The sequence below is a fragment of the Helicoverpa zea genome, chromosome 10 (assembly GCF_022581195.2).
Source record: "Helicoverpa zea isolate HzStark_Cry1AcR chromosome 10, ilHelZeax1.1, whole genome shotgun sequence".
NCBI lineage: Eukaryota > Metazoa > Arthropoda > Insecta > Lepidoptera > Noctuidae > Helicoverpa > Helicoverpa zea.
Window position 1 is genome coordinate 2,145,398 of NC_061461.1, and position 21,487 is coordinate 2,166,884.

At 39.1% G+C, this 21,487-nt stretch overlaps 1 protein-coding gene across 3 annotated transcripts; it reads left to right on the forward strand.

The window, feature by feature from the left end:
- The first annotated feature begins 134 nt into the window (after positions 1-134).
- On the forward strand, positions 135-20,922 carry LOC124634056 (KAT8 regulatory NSL complex subunit 1). Of its 3 annotated transcripts, XM_047169464.1 has the most exons (12): positions 135-220; positions 1,801-1,895; positions 4,102-5,205; positions 7,289-7,415; positions 11,217-11,431; positions 11,883-12,034; positions 14,642-14,797; positions 15,413-15,497; positions 16,015-16,152; positions 16,548-16,626; positions 16,804-16,995; positions 18,521-20,922. In XM_047169464.1, the coding sequence occupies exons 3-12, from the start codon at positions 4,331-4,333 to the stop codon at positions 18,752-18,754; spliced, it is 2,253 nt and encodes a 750-aa protein (XP_047025420.1). In that variant the 5' UTR covers positions 135-220; positions 1,801-1,895; positions 4,102-4,330; the 3' UTR covers positions 18,755-20,922. The 3 variants fall into 3 exon arrangements, with proteins under 3 accessions (XP_047025420.1, XP_047025419.1, XP_047025421.1); XM_047169463.1 differs by lacking the exons at positions 135-220; positions 1,801-1,895 and adding an exon at positions 3,046-3,965; XM_047169465.1 differs by lacking the exons at positions 135-220; positions 1,801-1,895 and adding an exon at positions 3,046-3,965 and having other exon boundaries at positions 4,105-5,205.
- Positions 20,923-21,487: the final 565 nt, after the last annotated feature.

Below are 21,487 nucleotides of genomic sequence, written 5' to 3' on the forward strand. Positions count from 1 at the left end.
TGTGCGGAAGTAGGTAATAGATTTAGAAAAACTGTAAATAATTATTTTTAATTTTTAGTAGGTTCTGAAAGAAATTCTATTCAATATAGAAAAATTGTTATTACCAACTTCCATTGCTATAGTAACTTTAAACTGATATAACAAATATTAAGATTTTTTCCTACACTCGTACTTTTCTCTTTCCCTCTCATTCCCTCTCTAGACGTCGTTGCGTGCAAAGGTAAGGAAAAATAAATAAAATTGTTATTTAATTATATCAAAACCATTACTACTGCAAATCCCTTTTCCTAAATGTTTACTAAAACAATAATTATACTTTCATGCAAGTTTATGCATTCACATAGTTTTACTGAAACTTAAATTTTCATTTATTTTTACTTCCCCTAATCTTTTTTGAATTGTTTAATACTTAAGGATTTTATAGTTTTAAAATGTTATACCACTATTCCTGGATAATTTACTTCATTTTTATCAGTTTGTGGAAAAGGTAAGAAGGTATAGGTAATTACTTTACCCAGTAGGTACCTTTCCTAGTTTTGTATTCTGGTGAGAGAGGGTTGACTTTACCTTCACTTACCTAAATTTTGATTTGTTATATTCCATTTCTAGATCTAAAATGATATACCTAGGCACAATTTTATATTAGTCCTCTATTTGGGACACGGTATATATGGGGTAGGTACACAATAGTGGGTTAAAATTTATGACTGTCACTCAGCAGACAAAATTAAAACAAAACAACAGTTGTTTTAGAGAATATTAGGAAAACTCTTTTTATTAAATACGAAATTGGATAATGGGAAAAAAGTTATTTAATAAATGTGCCAACAATTTCATTTTGAGATAGAATCTAGAGCTACCGAATAATTCACTTATAATTATATTAACCAATCACCCAGGTATTATACAGTACTTATGTAAACTTTGCAAAGGCATAGAAAACTTGTTATTATGTAAGGTACTAATACTAACTATATCAAATATATTTATGACTTTTTAATGTTTAACAATTTTATTTCCTAAAAGAGGTATCGCTTGAAGATCACTAAAAACAATTCTACCAAGTAGGTACATACTTGCAAAGAAAATAACATGGAGATTCTTTTTTTCTTTAATTAATAATATTGGTTGTTCTGAGGATTGAAAAACAATGGAAATTTTTAATATAACATGATTTCAAGAAAATATGGAGCCCGTTGAAACTTTCAGCTTTCTTATTTATCACTTGTAGGGCTTTTCTCTAATACAAAACATAGTAGTTAGGATTTTAGACTTATCAAAGTTTGTAAGTACTTTTATAATACCCAACCTGCCATTCACATAAGGTAATGAAACATACTGGTACAATCACTATTATTTTTCTCTCTATGATATGAACAAACAAGTTACAAACTACAAAATGTGTTGCAACTACTATTTAGGTTTTTGTTTTGTGCTTTAGTAGCTGATTAATTGTGAGTTAGCAAAGTGTAAGACTTGAATAATATTCATATAGCTAAGTAGGAGTCCCTATGAGGGGTGTCAATAGTTGAGGTATCTGAGTTTCCACCTTGGCTGCAAAGGTGTATTACAAACATGAAAATACATTTCCTTTAACAAATGTGACCATGTAATCTTAATAATGATTAGTACAAAAATAGATTTTTGTTTTTAAGTTATTGACACTAGTGACATTATTTTTTTATAACTTCTGTGTCAGGCACCTGTCAGCAGTACTGATAGCACTGAAAGGAATTGAGTAAATATCAAGTGGTTTTAATTATATGGTCTGATTTCATTGTAAATTTCTCTCAATTATAGGAGTTTGTTGCTGTGCAATGTGGGGGAGAATGCTTCTCTTGATTTGCAACTATGAGCAAATACAACTTTCAAAATCAATGTTCAAACTATCAGAGGTAAGAAATTATTTTGGTTTTACTTAACACTTTATATTAATTAACAGCTTTAATGTTAATATTGTTCTTTTATAGTTCCTTGTCAGTGTAAGTTTTTCTGGATGTACAAATCTGTTATATATAGTGAGAGACAAAATATAACAAATGTTCAAATAATTTCTTCAAATTATTTGGCATAACAAAATCATCAATCAGCAAAACATTAATCATAACTGAATAAAATTGTTTTTTTTTTATAAGAGTTGGTCTGGTAATCTGTTTTAATATTATTGTGGCAAAATTATAGTGTAAATATGTAATATGTCTGAGAGTGTGAATAGTTGTTACATCAAATTATAAAACTATTTTAAATTAAATAAACACACATTGAATCAATAAATTAAAATGATGTTCGGGATGTTTGGGATACTGAAAATAGTAATGAGGTTCAAAATGAAAGCGGACATCACAAATATTATTTGACCATTTCATACTGTGCTAGTTGGTTCTATTTAAAAAGTTCAATATACTGCTAGCATTGATTAGTAGGTAATTCCGTAACTAATATTATTGAAATAGTTATTACAGAAACAGTAGCCATTTACTTTGAAAATAATATTATTCTGGTGCTGCTAGGAATTCGGTTTCTTTCAATAAGCAGATCTTAATTATTGAAGAAATATAATTATTAAGGGACCCACAAGTCCTGTACTCTGTAGGCTTTGAAGGTAAATCTGGAGAGGGGGGGGGGGAGGGGCATAGGAGCTCTCATGACAATTTCACGAAAATCTGAGACTGAAATGTTGATTTAAAAGCCTGCCAATAGTAGAACGAGAGTAGATAGGTAGGTACGTAACGAAACAACAGCAAATACCCATCTCCGTACAAATTGCGTAATTTCTGCCCATATAAAATACAAATGTCCGATAAAAAAGGTATGAATAAGTATACGGTGTTATTGATCATTCTGAAAACATGTACCTAATTTAAAAACGAATGTAAGTACAGCTATATAATTTGGTACTATACTACTATACTGTAGAACCGTGTACAACTTCTAATTAATTAAAAAATAATAGTTTGATTACGAAATGCGTCTGCGCAGAATGAAACGTCTGAATGGAACAATGGAATTTTATTTCTGCTCTAATAAAAAAAAGATATAGGTATTATACTAAAGAAGAATAACACCATGCGACGGAGTAATTTTTAAAATTGAAATGCTAAATTGTGAAATATTGCGCAAGAAATACATTTTCATTAAATATAATGCACGACCAATCCCCAGCACACATGTTGTGGTAGTATCAAATGCTCACAATACTAACAAAAACGGAACGTGCGCTTATGTTCAAGCTATAGCGTTGTCAAAACGGAACGCAAATAATGATTTTCCTCAGCGACCGGAAGTCTAGTCTTTTACTTAATTAGTATTGTATGATGAATATAGCAAATTATTAGTATTTTTGGCGACAATAAAACATATTTAATTTATTTACATTCATGCGTCTTATTGAATTTTGATAAACAAATGAAATATCGTGATGTTTTAAGTCAGAGACTTTGAATTGATGCTAGCGTGGCGCCAAAGTCTGTAGTCGTTTGGATACTTACAAGAAAATAAGATTGTATTATAAGAAATCATTTAGATATTGTTGCAGAAAATTTGATTGTTGAGGTATAGAGTGATTCAAAAAATTTATAATTAGGTATATCTTTTTCAAAACTCATTTGACTTTACCGCGCAAGTACATTTGTTCAAGGCCTTGCTTGCTATCTCTTTTGCACAAATCGCTCTATGCGAAGCGAACGCTAGTCGTGTGCGGCAAAACGTTTCGTCACTGGATATGAGTACCTTACCTACCCAGTTCGCTAGTGTTTTTTGGCCTGGTTCCGCCATTATTACTAAAAAAAATCTTCATTGTCATTATTTAGATAATAAGCATTCGGTGAAACACGAGTGTTACACAGACAAACTCTATAGACTGCAGAACTAGTGTGTGCCGAGTGTTTTGGAAGTGTATCATTTCCTGTTTCATATCGTAGAGAAACAAGCAACTGCGACCGCTAGCGTACTCTTTTCGTTATCACGTGGGTTAAATTTCGAATTATGGTGCTTTGTGTGTAGAATTTTTCACGTTCCATTAGATATAGTTATCGGCAATGTCAATGTGTTGTTTGAATAGAAAAAAACCGGTTCATAACCCTTCATAAACGTTGTTTTCAGAAGCGCGCCGAGTCGCTGTCTGCCCGCCGTTCTTTTTGGCTCGCAATGGAACCGGCGGGGGACTGATTGGCGTGGACAATGGTGGCAAAGAGTTGTGTTTTAGTGATATTGAGTGTAGTGCCAGTGCTGTGAACTTGTTATTAGTGTTACATAAGGGCGAAATGAACTGTTCGAGAAGCCCGCCCTGACGCGGCGAGCGCCAGCGTCCGCGGCGGGCGAGGTGCAGGTCATGGCACCAGCATTGTCCATAGCACCCCGAGAGCCGCACATCCACGACACCAACGGTCTTGGCGAAACAGAGAGGCCTCAGGCCCTCCGCAGACGGGCGCTTACGTCCGTCGATAACCTTGTGACACACATGGACGAAGATGATATGGGGCTACAGAATCAGCCCAGCCTTGCCAAGGACTCCCAGGAGATGGAACAGATCTTAGTAGATCTGGGAAGCACTGAACTTGAGCAACAAGGAGATTTGCTTCAAGCTATAAAAACAATGGATACGGGGGCCGATGCGCTCTCTGGTGGCGAGGTCATGTCGACCGACGACCCCGAGGCGATATTTCCTCTCTCTGGATTCGAATCCCTGCCAGAACCTGCGGACTCTGAGGGTGATGCTATGGAAGAGAAGATTAAAACAGTACAAGTCAAACTAGAAAGACGATGTTCATTTTTACAAAGAAGGCTACGAATATTACAGGCCCGAGCAATAGGTAAGAAAGTATCTGAGGAAGCCACTCAGTCATTTGAGAAGTGTACACGGGGTGCCCGAAGAGATAGCGGTGGCGGTAGACATATGGGCCTGAAAACTTTCCTTAAGACTGTAGAGACTACTTCAGCATTACAGGCCAGTGCACAATCCAGGGCAGTTGTAGGTCCTAAATATTATAATCCTGGGACATCTAAAGGTGATGCATCCAAATCAGCAAGTATTGGCATTCCGTCCGGTACCCTGACGGGGCTGGAGGACACGGCGGGGGCCCTGCGCTCACACCTGTCAGTGGTGAAGCATGAGCTGGACTCTGATGCCACACTGTCATCTTCTGGAGCCGAGAGTAATGATGAGGCAGTCACATACAACAATCCACTTCAACAACAAATGCCCATGTGAGTACTATATGGAATTTCTTACTTATTTGTCCCATTATAATAGTCAGTGGTTTATTGTAGGTATATCAAAGGTACACATAAAATAAACCTTAGCATAATGTTCAAGTTGAGTTAGAAGGTCAAGTGCTGACCTGCTTACCAATCAGCATTTGCATCCATAACAATAAGGCAGAGTGATTAGTATCTCAGTGTAAAATGCTTGTATATTTGATCCCTAGCTAGTATTCCTTTGAAATATTATTCCTATGCATTTTATGTTGAGTTGAATAACAATTGGATATGCAGACTAGCAGGATGTGGGCTTATTGTTTGAGTGACACTCTAATTTCTCTTGAGAAGCTACAACAGTGCTGGTGTTTCTGTGTTCAGTATTGAATTTAAAATATGAAAACAAGGAAAACTTGTGAAAAAACAATTGAATCCCATTATATTGCATGTCACATTATGATTACATACAAAAATGTTGGCTCATTAATTTTCTATGTTTTTTATTTTATTTCCATGGTATTATAGACTCCTTGTAATAGTTCAGTAATGCTTTATTAGTAAAATGATTACAGAAACAAATAAATAATACTTTTGAGACTAGTTTGTGAGATAATTTTCTTACTTTCACATGTTTCTAAGATATTGCATCATTGCTCATAACTCAGTGTAAACAAATATTGCTTGAGTATTTTGGATATAAACCACTTTTTAATACACTGAATAATTGAAAACTTCATAATTTCAAAAAAATCTGATAGTTTATTAATGAAATCAAGCCTAATTAGATGATTTTACTTAGAAGAAATCTTACTGAATTACTAAGTTTTTAAAAGCTGCCAAATAGTATATTTTTTATTGATTAAATATAAAGATAATGCTAGTATAAAAGTAAGGCATTAATTTTTAACTGTATATTGTAAATTTTTACTTAATAAGGTTTACTTATCAAAGAAAATTATTGATGTGTTTAATTGATAATACAAATACATGAAATGATAACTTATGTTAGCTGTACAGTAGATACAGAATAGATAAATTAATTATCTTTAATAGATGCTCAATTAAAAAAAGACTGCACATAATTTTAATGATATAATTTATGAAGTTATATTATTACATCAGGGTTTCTGTGAACTACAATAATTGTTGGATAAATGGAAAGGAAACCAAATTATACATTTATAGGGTAACATATTTAATTAGACATAATGCAGCTTGATATAGCATTAAATTGTGAGTAACTGTAAATAAACACAACTACAGAAATTCATGGACTGACAAGAAGACATTCCTTAAGTCTAGTAACTCTGCTATGGATAGAACCCAGTAGTTATATTAATCCCTTCTATTTATTAATTTCATTATTGACTAGCTGTTCTCAAGTTTTCTGTAGCGATCCAGAGGAACTACTTCACATACCTGGATAAACTGTATACTCTGTTAATCTGGGATAATGTAGTTTTTTCTTTTTTATAAAATTTGTCTTATTTATTGAGGTTCTTGTTACATTCCATAGACACAAATCCTCCCTTTTTCATTATAACTGTGTAGACTAGAAAAGGTTCTACATTGATAGTAGTGGTATACAAAGACATTCCTAACTTTCTGTTATCACTTTATCAGTATAAAAGTGAATCTGCTTTTGTTATCAGATGTAGTATGCACTATTTGTCTATTAACTTCATGGTATGATAACGGTTGCTTGTTTTGCTGTATAATCTGATCCATTTTCAATTTAAAAACCCTATTTCACTTGAAATTGTGTTCTGTCGTGTATAATATGGAGTTCAATGACCTTTGATTGTTTCAACGTGACGTTTTTTATGTAAGAACTAAAATGTTAGTCATGAATATAAAAGTATGAAGATTTCTATTACTGTAGAATTTCCCAGTGCAGGTTTTGAAAGAGGGGTTTTTCCAGTTTATTACTTTAATTAAAAGGTCTTATAAAATTTTGTATCAGAAAGTCATGTAAACTTTGTTTTGAAGCACAAAGAGAGCCTTAAATGTTGTTTTGAGTATTTTTCCTGAAATAAGTGGATAAAGAAGGGCTTGATACTCTTTTATTGATATAATTATTGTATTGTTTCAGTGAGAAACGCGCCCTATGGTCTTGGCAGCGGAAGCGCGCGTCGATAGCTTCTCGTTGGTGCTGGCTGCAGGCACAAGTGCAGGAGTTGGAGTACAGGATCCGCCAGCATAATGAGCTGCATGCACAGGTCAGATATTCTATACCTTATTAATTAACCTACGTATTTGGAAAAAAAATATTGTTAAAATGAGTTTGAAAAATGACGTTGATATAGTTATCGGCACAGATAATGAACTCTCGGCGGAAGAGTGGGGATCGTTTTGCGCACTGTACTCTTAAGGCAATAAACCAATAAATCACTTCTCAGGTGAAGGTCAGGGCTCAATATCCTTGCCGATGATTATATATGTGAACAAACAGAAAAAGACACATCCAAAATAAGATCTTCCTTTGGGCAGTCATTTAAAAATCTGCTGTGTAATTTGTTGATAAATTTACTGTAATTTCATGATATCAGTGTACTATCTGTCTCATATTAATCAGTACAAATTGTTCTTGATTCATCTTGCTTTGTCATATCAGGTTAGTTTGGATCAACTGGGAATAAATATGATTCCTAGAAACATCAAATAGACAATTCATAATAATGTAATATAAGACTAAACACTTAATGAAAACAAATAAACATTAATTAGCCACAAAAAATGTTTGCGTTTGAAGCACTTCATTATGTTTATTTGGGCCCAAATATTAAAGCTCTAATCAGGAGATGTGAGGTCAATGACCGAGACTTATACTCTACCGCGAGATAAGCTCCCAAATACAAGACTTATTAAATTGATATGACTAATTATGGCCTGCCTAGACCTTAACCCTCTATCAACAAAGTGAAGCTTGAAAAGTAAAAAAGCAGATGTGTGAAGTAACATGCAGATGTGTGTGTGTCACACATGTTTCTAAGAACCATTTTATGTGAAGGGAGAGATTAAGTGCGTGTCTGGAAATGATGTTTACTTTTGTTATCTAATCTTATTACCAAAGAATGAATAGTTCCTTTAAAAAGTACTGATGGTATGTAATTGAAGTTGTAGGTATATAAAAGATAGCAGTTTGTGTTGCAGCTGGCAAAAAAAAATATTTGAAGGACTTCCGCATAAACAAGTGAATTTTTTGCAACAAAAAAACTAATTCAAACGAAATATTAATGTATTTTATAATAATTCGAAAAAACCAAATAGCTGAATCTGCCGAAAATGAATCATTTACATGTGCACCTTTAGCATCGAATTCTACTACAAGATGGCAGGTCAAAGTTTAGCTGAACTTCTAATAAAGCAATAAACAAACACTGGGTCATTTGACGTAAAGGCTGATTTACATTGAGTCAGTAACTGACGTCAGTGTAGGCGCCGAAAACTGACGCGTGCTATTTACACGAAGTCAGTGTGGTGTCAGTGTCTCGTCAGTAGTACTGTACTGACTTCAAATCAATTTACACGATGGCAGTGCCGGGTCAGCACTGACTTGTCAGTGGACTGACGTCAGTTACTGACTCAATGTAAATCAGCCATAAGACCATGAGTAACTCGTTCAAACAAGTTATGCGTTTGCGCCTATCGTAAATCCAAGGTCGCGGACCTACAATGAACTACTGAAGCAAGTTTTAACTAGAACAGAATGCGTGTGGCGATTTTTATTAAACGGTTTTATTTAGCTTACCCCGTTTGTTTTATTTATTATTCTTGGGTCAAATTTAGTAATTCAAATTTCACCCTCTTCCTGTCAACCGATTAATCTGAAATTTTGTATACACCTTTAATTCCGATGACAATACAATATAGTAATATCAATAACATTGTAAATCCAATATGGCCGCCGGCACAAAATGGCGGATAACGTAGATTTTATCAATCCCATCAATATGGGTATCAAATGAAAGGGCTCAACAAGCAGAATACAATATACTATAAAAAATTGAAATCCAAGATGGCGGCCGCTACAAAATGGCGGATAACGTAGGTTTTATCAATCCCATCAATATGGGTATCAAATGAAAGTTCTCAACCAGTAGAATACAATGTACTATATAAAATTAAAATCCAAGATGGCGGCCTCTACAAAATGGCGGATAACTTAGGTTTTATAAATCCCATCAACATGGGTATCAAATGAAAGGACTCAACAAGTAGAATACAATTTACTATAAAAAATGAAATCCAAGATGGCGGCCGCTACAAAATGGCGGATAACGTAGGTTTTATCAATCCCATCAATATGGGTATCAAATGAAAGTTCTCAACCAGTAGAATACAATGTACCATATAAAATTAAAATCCAAGATGGCGGCCTCTACAAAATGGCGGATAACTTAAGTTTTATAAATCCCATCAACATGGGTATCAAATGAAAGGTCTCAACAAGTAGAATACAATTTACTATGCAAAATTGAAATCTAAGATGGCGGATAACGTAGGTTTTATCAATCCCATCAATATGGGTATCAAATGAAAGGGCTTAACAAACAGAATACAATATACTATAAAAAATTAAATCCAAGATGTCGGCCGCTATAAAATGGCGGATAACGTAGGTTTTATCAATCCCATCAACATGGGTATCAAATGAAAGGTCTCAACAAGTAGAATACAATTTACTATGCAAAATTGAAATCTAAGATGGCCGCCGCTACCAAATGGCTGATAACAATTTTTTATCAATCCCACCAATACGGGTATCAAATGAAAGGGCTTCACAAGTAGAAAACTGTCAGTAACTCCAGCGGGGCCCAACAGGGCCAAGGCCTGCCTGGGCTGCGAGATTGTTCGAAAGAGTTACCGCGGCCCTGGTACATAAAAGGCCTACGACGGAACAAAACGGTTTCTAGTCAAGAGTCTGACACTCCCTCACCGCTGCTGACCCACAGCAGGAGAGGTCATGTGATGATTTTTGGGGTTGTTAAAAAAAAAAGTATCTGGAAGGGCTATGTATTGAGGAATTAGATTGTAATAAATTGTCAGGTAAGAGACCGTGTAATAATGATACACTAAATGAATTAGATAGAATGAGGAATATTCGGTACGCATTTTCATTAAATACTAAAAACTAGAAAATAAAAAATCGGTAAAAAAACTTTTAAGTTAAACGGTTTTATCTTGTGTGCACTGAAAACTAGAAAATAAAAAAATAGTTACTTACCTGTCAACCTACGTAGGTGGTCCCGGTCATATTAAACTAAAATAAAAACGTGGGGCCCCTGTGAAATCCTACCTATGGCAAAGCATATCTTTATACTTTGGTAGATCATGAGCTCGGCGTTCGCTGGTGAAGCCGCTACGGCTGATTATTGATTGTCAAAATCTCCAGTTACGATTATAGTAAGTCGATGCAATCCACACCTATTATACCTCTAGAAGAAAGTACTACAGCAATAGTTAATGGGCCCCACGTTTTTATTTTAGTTTAATATGACCGGGACCACCTACGTAGGTTGACAGGTAAGTAACTATTTTTTTATTTTCTAGTTTTCAGTGCACATAAGATAAAACCGTTTAACTTAAAAGTTTTTTTACCGATTTTTTATTTTTGTTTCGACCCACCCGTATTTTATTTTATTCGAAGGTTACTTGTTGAATTGTAGATAAAGAGGGGTCTTTTTTATTGCTATACAATTAATTTTGCCCTCATTTATTTTATCAAGTATTGAAATCCATAGAGCAAATTACCTTTTAGCAATGGCTTCATGGTTTTTTCTTCACATAGGTTACTGTACGTTTAATGACGTCTTAATTTTAATTCATATCAATTGATAACTTTAATGCATGCTGTGATTTCCTATAATTAAGGAAACATAAGAAAAGTTAATATTTGTTCTTAAAACTTGCCTTTAATGTGTATTTCTTGTTGGAAATCCAAATAAATAAATAAACTCTGGATAAACATGGTAATATTTTTTATTTCAATAACTGAACCATTAATATTACTTTCGTAGGTTCGCGAGAACAAAGGTGCGGTGGAGTTTGAAGGCGAGCCGGTGGCCTACGAGGGCTCGTTACCGGGCTCCGAGCCGCCCGACGATCATCCCTCCCGGGAGACCTGTGCTCGCGTGCGGCCGCTCAGGCGAGAGACCTTCAAGAAGAGGAAGCTGCTGCAGATGCATAACTTGCATATCGCCACTCAGAAGGCTGCCAAACCATCTGATATTAAGTTAGTCAATCTTACTATCAACGATTTTATAAGAGATTCTGTTCAAAATTCTATCTCTAGTCAGCAATTCAACAAATACATAGAATACTAGGATCGGCTGTAAATTAATGATTGGTCAAAAGAATTGATTAGTATTCAGTAGCCAGTGTAAGTTCTTGTGGATTAGCTTAACTGGTCCAAAACTCACTTCACAATAGTCAACATGTATTATAATACTACACAAAGGGTATAAGGTTTCTCAGGTAACTGGATTGAAATCAGGTAGGTTCAACTGGAAGCTGACCCCTACATAATTGGGAAAAGGCTAGACAGATGATGAAAACATACTTATCGGGTCTAATAGCTAACTTCAAAGAATCAATCGGCATCTGGTTAGACTGGAAGCCGACTTCAACATGGTTGGGAAATGTCTCGGGAGATCATGATACTCATACGTCATGTGTTACCGCAGTTGCAGCTGCGAGCAGGGCATGGAGAGCTGCGCGGTGTGCACGGGGCGCGTGGAGCCCACGCAGCCCGCGCCGCCGCTCTGCACCGTGCCGCCGCGACTCCGCATCGCTGCCGTGGACCCCGGCTTCCATCCCGTGCTCAGTGATATTAAAGGTACATACATTTTGTAGAATGTTGTAAATAGCCAACTGATTTGCAGTTAAGTAGCTGTTGTTCTAGAGATATTTTTTCCATAATTGGACAAAATACAGTTTGTTCATCATCAGCCTATCGCAGTCCACTGCTGGACATAGGCCTCTCCAAGTGCACGCCACTGAGATCGATTTTCAGCTTCTCGCATCCAGCTCCTGCCAGCCGTCTTGCGCAAGTCATCACTCCACCGTGCCTGAGGACGTCCTACACTACGTTTGCCGAGGCGTGGTCTCCACTCTAGAACTCGTTTACCCCAACGGTTATCGGTTCTTCGGCTAATATGGCCAGCCCACTACCACTTCAGCTTGCTGATTCGGTGGGCTATGTCGATGACCTTGGTTCTCTGACGGATTACCTCATTTCTGATGCGATCCCTCAGAGAAATAGCGAGCATAGCCCTTTCCATAGCCCGCTGAGCGACTTTAAACTTGTGAACCAGCCGTACCGACAGTGTCCACGTTTCGGCTCCGTAAGTCATGACAGGTAGGACGCACTGATTGAAGACTTTTGTCTTTAGGCACTGTGGGATCGACGATGTTAGGACTCGACGTAGCTTCCCAAATGCAGCCCAACCCAACTGAATTCTCCTATTCGCCTCGTCCTCAAAGTTGTTTCTACCTAACTGCAATGTCTGCCCGAGGTATACATATTTCCGAACAACTTCGAGAACGGCGCCGTGTATCGCAATCGGTTTCGGTAGAACATGTTCATTGAACATGACCTTGGTTTTGTCCAAGTTTATTCGTAGGCCGATGCGTAGAGAAGATTCAGCCAGGTCGTTCAGCATCTGTTGTAGGTCCTGCAGCGTTTCCGCCATGATGACGATATCGTCAGCAAATCGCAAGTGAGAGATGTGTTCGCCATTGATGTTGATGCCGCTTCCTTTCCAGTTCAGCGTCTTGAACATATCCTCCATTGCATTAGTGAACAGTTTCGGGGAAATAACATCCCCTTGTCTCACTCCTCGATGCAACGGTATGGACCTTGTTTGCTGATTCTGTACTTGGACGGACATTGTAGCGGCTTCGTAGAGACATCTCATCACTTGGATGTATCGCCAATCTACTTGACAACGCTGCAGGGACTCCAGAACAGACCAGATTTCAACCGAGTCAAAGGCCTTCTCATAGTCCACAAATGCTAGACACAGGGGCTGATTATACTCTTCGGTCTTCTGTATAATCTGCCGCACTGTGTGGATGTGGTCTATGGTGCCGTATCCGCTCCGAAACCCAGCCTGCTCCGGTGGTTGGAATTCGTCGAGTCTTCGCGCAAGTCGGTTCGTGATCACTCTTGAGAACAGCTTATAGACGTGGCTTAGGAGGGAAATGGGTCGATAGTTCTTCAGCTGGGTTTTGTCTCCCTTTTTGAAGAACAGGACGACAACACTCCTACTCCACGCCTCTGGAGTTCTCCCTTCAAACAGGACGACATTAAAAAGCTTCTGGAGCTCCCCCAGTAAGGGGTTTCCTCCTGCTTTTAATAGCTCTGTTGTAATGCCATCCTCGCCAGGGGCTTTTCCATTTTTGAGCTGTCTCAGAGCGATCTCGATTTCGCCACTGCTGACTTCTGGCAGGTCTTCGGTGAAATGGCGTGTTAATGTGGCTCTAGAATCCTCATTTCCGGGATCAGGTCGAGATGCATGCGATGCGTATAACCGGCCATAGAAATTTTCCACTTCCGAAAGGACTGCCGGCACCGAAGAAACGACTTCTCCACTTGTTGTGGTCAGCTTCGTCAAGTGGCTTCTTCCAAGAGATTGTACGAACACCTTTGACCCCCGATTCAGCTCAATTGCTCTTTCAATGGCAAGAGTATTGGAGCACCGGAGGTCGCGTCGTACGTGCTTGTTGATCTCTTGGTTTAGAGCCCGCTTAGCTGACGAAGTGACAGGCGGGTTTTCACGTCGTTTCTTCATAAGCCCTAATGTCTCTTCCGAAAGCTTTGATTTCTTGCCCTTACGCTGCATGTTACAGAATCTCGAACCTTCCTCCCTGAGGATCCGAACCACATATTCATGGTTCTGGTTAACGTCTGTTGTGGTTTCCACAACAGACGTTAACCAGTTTGTTACATGCAAGATATAGTTTAGCTTCTCAAAAGTTTGATTTTTTTTTAATTAGTTCAGTAGTTGTGGATTTTTGTTTTGATTTAGTTGTCTTATGAAACAATTAAAAAGAATAAAAGTATTATATTGGTATAGAATGTTGTACTACTAAGCTTAATTTTGTGATGAATGACAATAAATATCATATATGTATAAAATCAATATTGTTCGATTAAAAATACTTGTGTAACGAAAGCTTTACTAGATTCTTTACTTAAAAAGTTAAGTTTCCCCCAAGTCACATAAATTGTCTGTGAATTCTAGAAAAAGGAATGGGACTGCCAGAGAGCTACATATTTACCACGTAACTGGTTAGTGGTGGTCAAATAGACAATTGTTCTATATAAAACACTGGTTCTCACTGGTGTTCTGGTGCATTCGGTGAAACTGGAAGCCGATCTCAACATAGTTGGTGGGCAAATGATGTAGTACGTTAATATTTGGTTATTGTTTCTGTGTAGACGTGCCGGCGTCGGTGCACATGTCGGCGCTGGCGCCGCGCGCGTGGTTCCGCTCGCGCGTGGGCAGGGCGTGGCGCGGCGCGCAGGGCGCGGCGCGGCCGGCGCGCCCGGCCTCCAGCGCACACACGCCCAAACCGCTCAAGCGACATCCTACACGTAAGTACTGACACATTTACTTCAAATACACCTGTAAAAGCTCTTTCCAAAACTCAAACTAGTTGCACGGTTCCAAAGAACTGCTCTCATGGAGAAGAACCGGCGAGAAACATCATAAACACTTACAAAAACAAGTATTTGCAATCGTTTTCTAGCTTTTTTATTTACTAATCTACAAAAATTAACAGAATCATCAACCTTTTTACCATACCACTGCTGAGCACAAGCTTCTCCCACACAGTATTAAACAAATGGACACATATCAATCAATTTCCAAATTTTCAAACACAAATAAATATCTAACATGGTTGTATTTCAATCACTACATTATTACTATTTATCTTTGAATTTAGCTCAAGTTTGAATGCTTATAATCTTGCAATTTCCGCTACTTAACGGTATTACTATCAGTAATAGGTACCACAGTTCTCATATCTCACTAAAAACAAAGCAAACACATTTTTAACCTTCTTAATCAATCTGAATAAATTACTATTTGCAAGACACAAATATTGTTCTACTATATAAGCCATCCAAATCTAATGCAATTCTATCGCAAGAAGTCAAATGTGTCTAATAATAAATCAACTAACAATATAATCCAATTTATTTCAGGGTCGAAAAGAGGTCGGCCGCCGCTAACGAAAAAAATTCGGGAGAGAGAAAGAGATGACGAAACCTCAACATCTGGCCATGAAAGGTGATTAACTTTATATTGAAGGTTTCACTTTCATCGCGAAAGTGAAAACTAGTTTATTTGTCTAACGAATAACGGGATTCGGCTGTTACCTCTTATTACAGCATTTGAGAAACTTCAACCTTGACCGCACAAAAACATTTATGGTACTTAGGTTTTTTAGTTATGTTCTCATTATGACCTAGTTTAGTTTGAAATCGAAAGTATCACACGATTTTTGAATTATGCTGCATAATTTCAATGCATAACAACAGATTTATTATTTTTAATCTTTCCTTATTTTCCAATGCTTTATGTAAGAAAGCGCACTGGCAAATTATGCGGCGAGTTTCTAAAACGAGTTAATATTTACTCTATGGTGGCATATAAGCCTTCGTGGCAGTTGTGTAAACATATCTTACTAAACAGTGTTTTTTTGACAGAGGTTTCATGTTTTCAGAGGAGAGAATGCCATTACTGCAGATATAAAACATTATGCCATCGTTGTCATAATTCAACTTGTCAATTTCTCGTGTCCCAGGTCCCGCGGGCGGTCGAGCACGGAGTCTCGCGGCTGGCGGCGGCAGTCGTACGACATCGACAACATCGTCATCCCGCAGAGCGTCGCCGCCAACACGCGCCCGCAGATACTCACATACAAGGAGATCATCACGCCCAAGTATGTACACTATATTGTAAACTAAAATCTGTTTTTTTTTTTTTAACAAACGCGTACTGGGTACATTTCCATTGACACCCTTACTCGTTTGCTAAAAATAAAAACTTAGTATAACTGCTGTTTAGCTGTCCCCGCAGTATTTTCCCCCATCTCGAGGGAACTGATATTTAAAATATAACTGAAATTCACAATTAAAATGGCTACTATTGAACTCAAGCTCTCATTTTTAACAGATAAATGTTAGTTATGTATTCAAAATTACACCAACATTGAAATATTGCTCGGCTTGTCTATAAAAACCTAATTTAATTTACGCGCTAGATATTTTTAATCGCGGTTAAATGATTATCTAAAATGAATCATGAATGCGATTAAATATGATAATAACCTTACAGGTGGCGAGTGCTGGAGATACCGGACGCGCCGCTAAACAACGGTATTTCCAAGTCCAACCGCATGTCTATTGAGAGTGAGGTAAGACATACTTGAAATACATTATGCATTACATACATAATATGGCTCATGGCCAGAAGTTTCTACTTCTTACATACATATTTTTTTTGGATACTGTTTCCACCATTGAATTGTGTGATTTAGCAGTTATGCATTATACAGGTTTTATGTAATTTTGGTTGTAATTTGGTATTCCAGGAGGAGGACGTGTCGGACGCGGCAGTGTCCCTGCGCCACACGCGGGCCGAGGGCCGCGAGCGAGCGCGGTACATGCGCAAGCGACGAGCCCGCCGAGACACGCAGGAACACAACTCGCATCACGAGCAGCCGCCGCTACCCGCGCCCACACCGCCGCCGTCTGTACGAGTGCCCGACCCCACGCTACACGAGGTACATATTGTGTACTACACACACACAACACAACTCGCATCACGAGCAGCCGCCGCTACCCGCGCCCACACCGCCGCCGTCTGTACGAGTGCCCGACCCCACGCTACACGAGGTACATATTGTGTACTACACACACACAACACAACTCGCATCACGAGCAGCCGCCGCTACCCGCGCCCACACCGCCGCCGTCTGTACGAGTGCCCGACCCCACGCTACACGAGGTACATATTGTGTACTACACACACACAACACAACTCGCATCACGAGCAGCCGCCGCTACCCGCGCCCACACCGCCGCCGTCTGTACGAGTGCCCGACCCCACGCTACACGAGGTACATATTGTGTACTACACACACACAACACAACTCGCATCACGAGCAGCCGCCGCTACCCGCGCCCACACCGCCGCCGTCTGTACGAGTGCCCGACCCCACGCTACACGAGGTACATATTGTGTACTACACACACACAACACAACTCGCATCACGAGCAGCCGCCGCTACCCGCGCCCACACCGCCGCCGTCTGTACGAGTGCCCGACCCCACGCTACACGAGGTACATATTGTGTACTACACACACACAACACAACTCGCATCACGAGCAGCCGCCGCTACCCGCGCCCACACCGCCGCCGTCTGTACGAGTGCCCGACCCCACGCTACACGAGGTACATATTGTGTACTACACACACACAACACAACTCGCATCACGAGCAGCCGCCGCTACCCGCGCCCACACCGCCGCCGTCTGTACGAGTGCCCGACCCCACGCTACACGAGGTACATATTGTGTACTACACACACACAACACAACTCGCATCACGAGCAGCCGCCGCTACCCGCGCCCACACCGCCGCCGTCTGTACGAGTGCCCGACCCCACGCTACACGAGGTACATATTGTGTACTACACACACACAACACAACTCGCATCACGAGCAGCCGCCGCTACCCGCGCCCACACCGCCGCCGTCTGTACGAGTGCCCGACCCCACGCTACACGAGGTACATATTGTGTACTACACACACACAACACAACTCGCATCACGAGCAGCCGCCGCTACCCGCGCCCACACCGCCGCCGTCTGTACGAGTGCCCGACCCCACGCTACACGAGGTACATATTGTGTACTACACACACACAACACAACTCGCATCACGAGCAGCCGCCGCTACCCGCGCCCACACCGCCGCCGTCTGTACGAGTGCCCGACCCCACGCTACACGAGGTACATATTGTGTACTACACACACACAACACAACTCGCATCACGAGCAGCCGCCGCTACCCGCGCCCACACCGCCGCCGTCTGTACGAGTGCCCGACCCCACGCTACACGAGGTACATATTGTGTACTACACACACACAACACAATTCGCATCACGAGTAGCCGCCGCTACCCGTGCCCACGCCTTGTACCCCACCACACTCATCCTTCTAGCATAATACATCCTTCAACCCACCTTTTAACAAACCCAACTAACTTACACCCATCTAACACCAACTATATTGACATCTACAGACAGTACGGCCGTACACGCCGCGGCAGTTCCCGCTGGGCGACGCAGCCTACCAGCACATGGTGGCGGCCATGCCGGACGGCTTCCACAGCCCCGCGTCGCCGCCGCCCGCCGACTCCGACACGTCGAGCCTGTCGCCCGCCGACGTCACGCCCTTCGACGGCGACGACCCTGACGACGCCGAGTGGGACCCGCGCCCGCACCGCAGCGACCGACGCAAGTCCTCCTTTAGATGAATTCGACACTACATGGACTAAACCACTGGATTTCGTAACTGTCCTCTTGATTTATGGGGATGACTGCTCTCAGAGAAGGTTCATTTGTATACTTCACCAACAATTTTTACGTTATTGAATGTGGAAATGTAATAAACCTAACTTGGCGACCGACGCAAGTCGTCCTTCAGATGAATTATAACACTTCGCCACTGGATTTCGGGGACGACTGCCCTCAAAAGAGGCTCGTTTATTTGCTTCACCAAGAATTTTTTCGCTATTGAAATATGTTGAAATGTTGGAAATACTAATTGGAACTATAATAAACCTAACTTGTTGTAATGTAAACAAGAACCTCAACACGAAATACAATGGACTAAAAATGCATCCAAATAGGTTCCTTCGTTTAAGAGCTCTTTTGCCACAGACAAACATTAATTTAACACCCCTCTTGACTATAGGGTATTAAAAAACTAAAAATGTTACTAATAAGCTGCGCAGGACGTATTATATTGCTCAGCCAGCTGCGCAGGACATAATAGCGCACAAGTGCACTCCATTTCCTCACCCTCATGGTTTGATGGGCAATCTGACACGACGATGTCTTCAAGACGCGACTTGTGTACGAAATGTAGCGAGTGACGCCGATCAAAGCTTCCCAGCAGGTATTGTAAGCTTTAAAAGGCTCATTGCATAATGATAATATACTTTGTAATATCTTTTTCACTTTGTCAACTGAGTCGTCTATACAATCTAAGTGTTACGTTACTGACACGCGCGCCAGAATTCATGTTGTGATTTAAATAATTGATGTTTGCATGCATTTTACAGTAAAATTCCCAATCAATAATAATTTATTTCACTTACTATAGAATACTATACAAGTTTAATCTGGATGTTACAGGTCATTGTAATTTTATAATGAGGTTTAATTGATATTGACTGGATGTAATGGAATCTAGTTTTATTTGCATTATGCATAACTTTTAAGTGATTAAAATTAGTTTATGTATAAGGTCTAATGGTATTGACAATTGGTGTTTATGTAAAAAATACTTCCTAATTCAAAATTTTAGACAATTTGTGTCAACACAGCATTGCGCGTATGAGAACTGTAATCTATTAGTTACAATATTCTTGTAAAAATGTATAGAAATATGGAGGAGTAAGTTCTTTTACGATACGACATACTATATGTGCTATTATTAAGAGCACCCATCGTACAATAATATATTGCAAAATGCATTTGCTTGCAACATGATTGATATATTATGATAATCTAAAAAAAATGAACTTAATGTTAATTTTGAGTTGTTCACTACAAACGGTATTTTTAGTGACAGAGTATAGCAACATCTGTGGTACAGTTTCTATTGCAAGTGAGCACACTTTACATTCCCTTCAGTTCAAACGATTTGTTAAAGTCGATGTTAAATGTAATTTAACAATTTTGAAATACTGCTTTTAAAACTAATAGAGTTAATATGAACGATAAGTATGTGTTCACGCAAATATTTGGCTACATTTAAGTTGTAACTAGCCATTCTAATAAAATTTATGCCCAATAGCCGCCAAGCGCTTGTAAATATTGACTTTTAATAATAGGGCACTGAATAGGAACTAATAGACTGGCTATAAATTAATAATTTGAATCTCTTTAAGAGTGCGAATTTGATGTTTTAAAATAATACGATCCTTGTTTTTGCTTTATAAATAATTTATAATTTTAGTTTTTACCATTGGTAATAATTGAAATTCATACTTTTTTGTTCTAATCACAGAGTTAACGATAATTGCTTTACATTTTAGAGGAGGATTGGATTGTTTATATAGTTGGGTCTATGAGACAGGAAATTATTGACTGAGTATTAAATGTTAATATAGGATTTAAAGAAAGAAATCACTTGGTTTTTCTGTCACCAATACTTATAACGAAGCTCTTGTATATTTTTATGTGGAATATAATACTATTCCTAGATATCCGTGTTTGTTGTCGCATAGAGACTGCTTGGCTGACTGTATACACACATTGTGAAGGAAAATGTAAAATTTTAATGAAGTTCGTTCAGTTTTCTTGAGAAGCCAAAGTCTTCTGGTTATTTGTAATTAATTCAGGTAGGTTTAAGTTTTTTTTTAAGATGACTCTGTTCCAAAGAGTGAATTGAGAAATATAGAATTAATAAACAGTCGATTTTGTTTCATTTATTTTCTGCTTATTTTCGGGCATAATTAATAATATGTATGTTCCTAGGACTGTTGACATATTTCGGGCATGTCACCATCCGGGTGAGTCTATCAGACATTATATCTGGTGGTTCTCGTTTGGCTAACGGTGAATATTTGCACAGACATAACCAAGTAGCCAAGATCATCCACCAGCAGCTTGCTCTGCAATACAACCTTGTAGACCTTGAGGTACCGTACTACAAGTATGCGCCCGACCCAGTTCTCGAAAAGGACCATATCACGTTGTACTGGGAGCGATCTATCATCACTGACAGGACGGATGTGCGAGACGTTAAACAAGAGTCATGGTCGCTGTCATAAAACTCGAAAACTAAAATTAGATAATCTGGCAGTCACTTGCTATTGATCTACATCGTACTGTACCGCCTTCTGTCGATACCTACCTCCCTTTTATTCTACCTTACAGCTTGAGAGTCGATGTGCGCTGTGATCCTATTTTTAACCTCGTAATGATTTTGAGTCGTTTTCAAAAACGGCGAAAGTAAAGTCAAGGAAACAAAGTTTCAA

Bases quoted from the DNA above. Each gene is read 5' to 3' on its own strand.
- LOC124634056 (XM_047169464.1), top strand. From the start codon at position 4,331: ATGGCACCAGCATTGTCCATAGCACCCCGAGAGCCGCACATCCACGAC. The intron at 11,432-11,882 runs GTTAGTCAATCT...GTGTTACCGCAG, and splicing joins GCCAAACCATCTGATATTAA to TTGCAGCTGCGAGCAGGGCA. The intron at 12,035-14,641 runs GTACATACATTT...GTTTCTGTGTAG, and splicing joins CGTGCTCAGTGATATTAAAG to ACGTGCCGGCGTCGGTGCAC.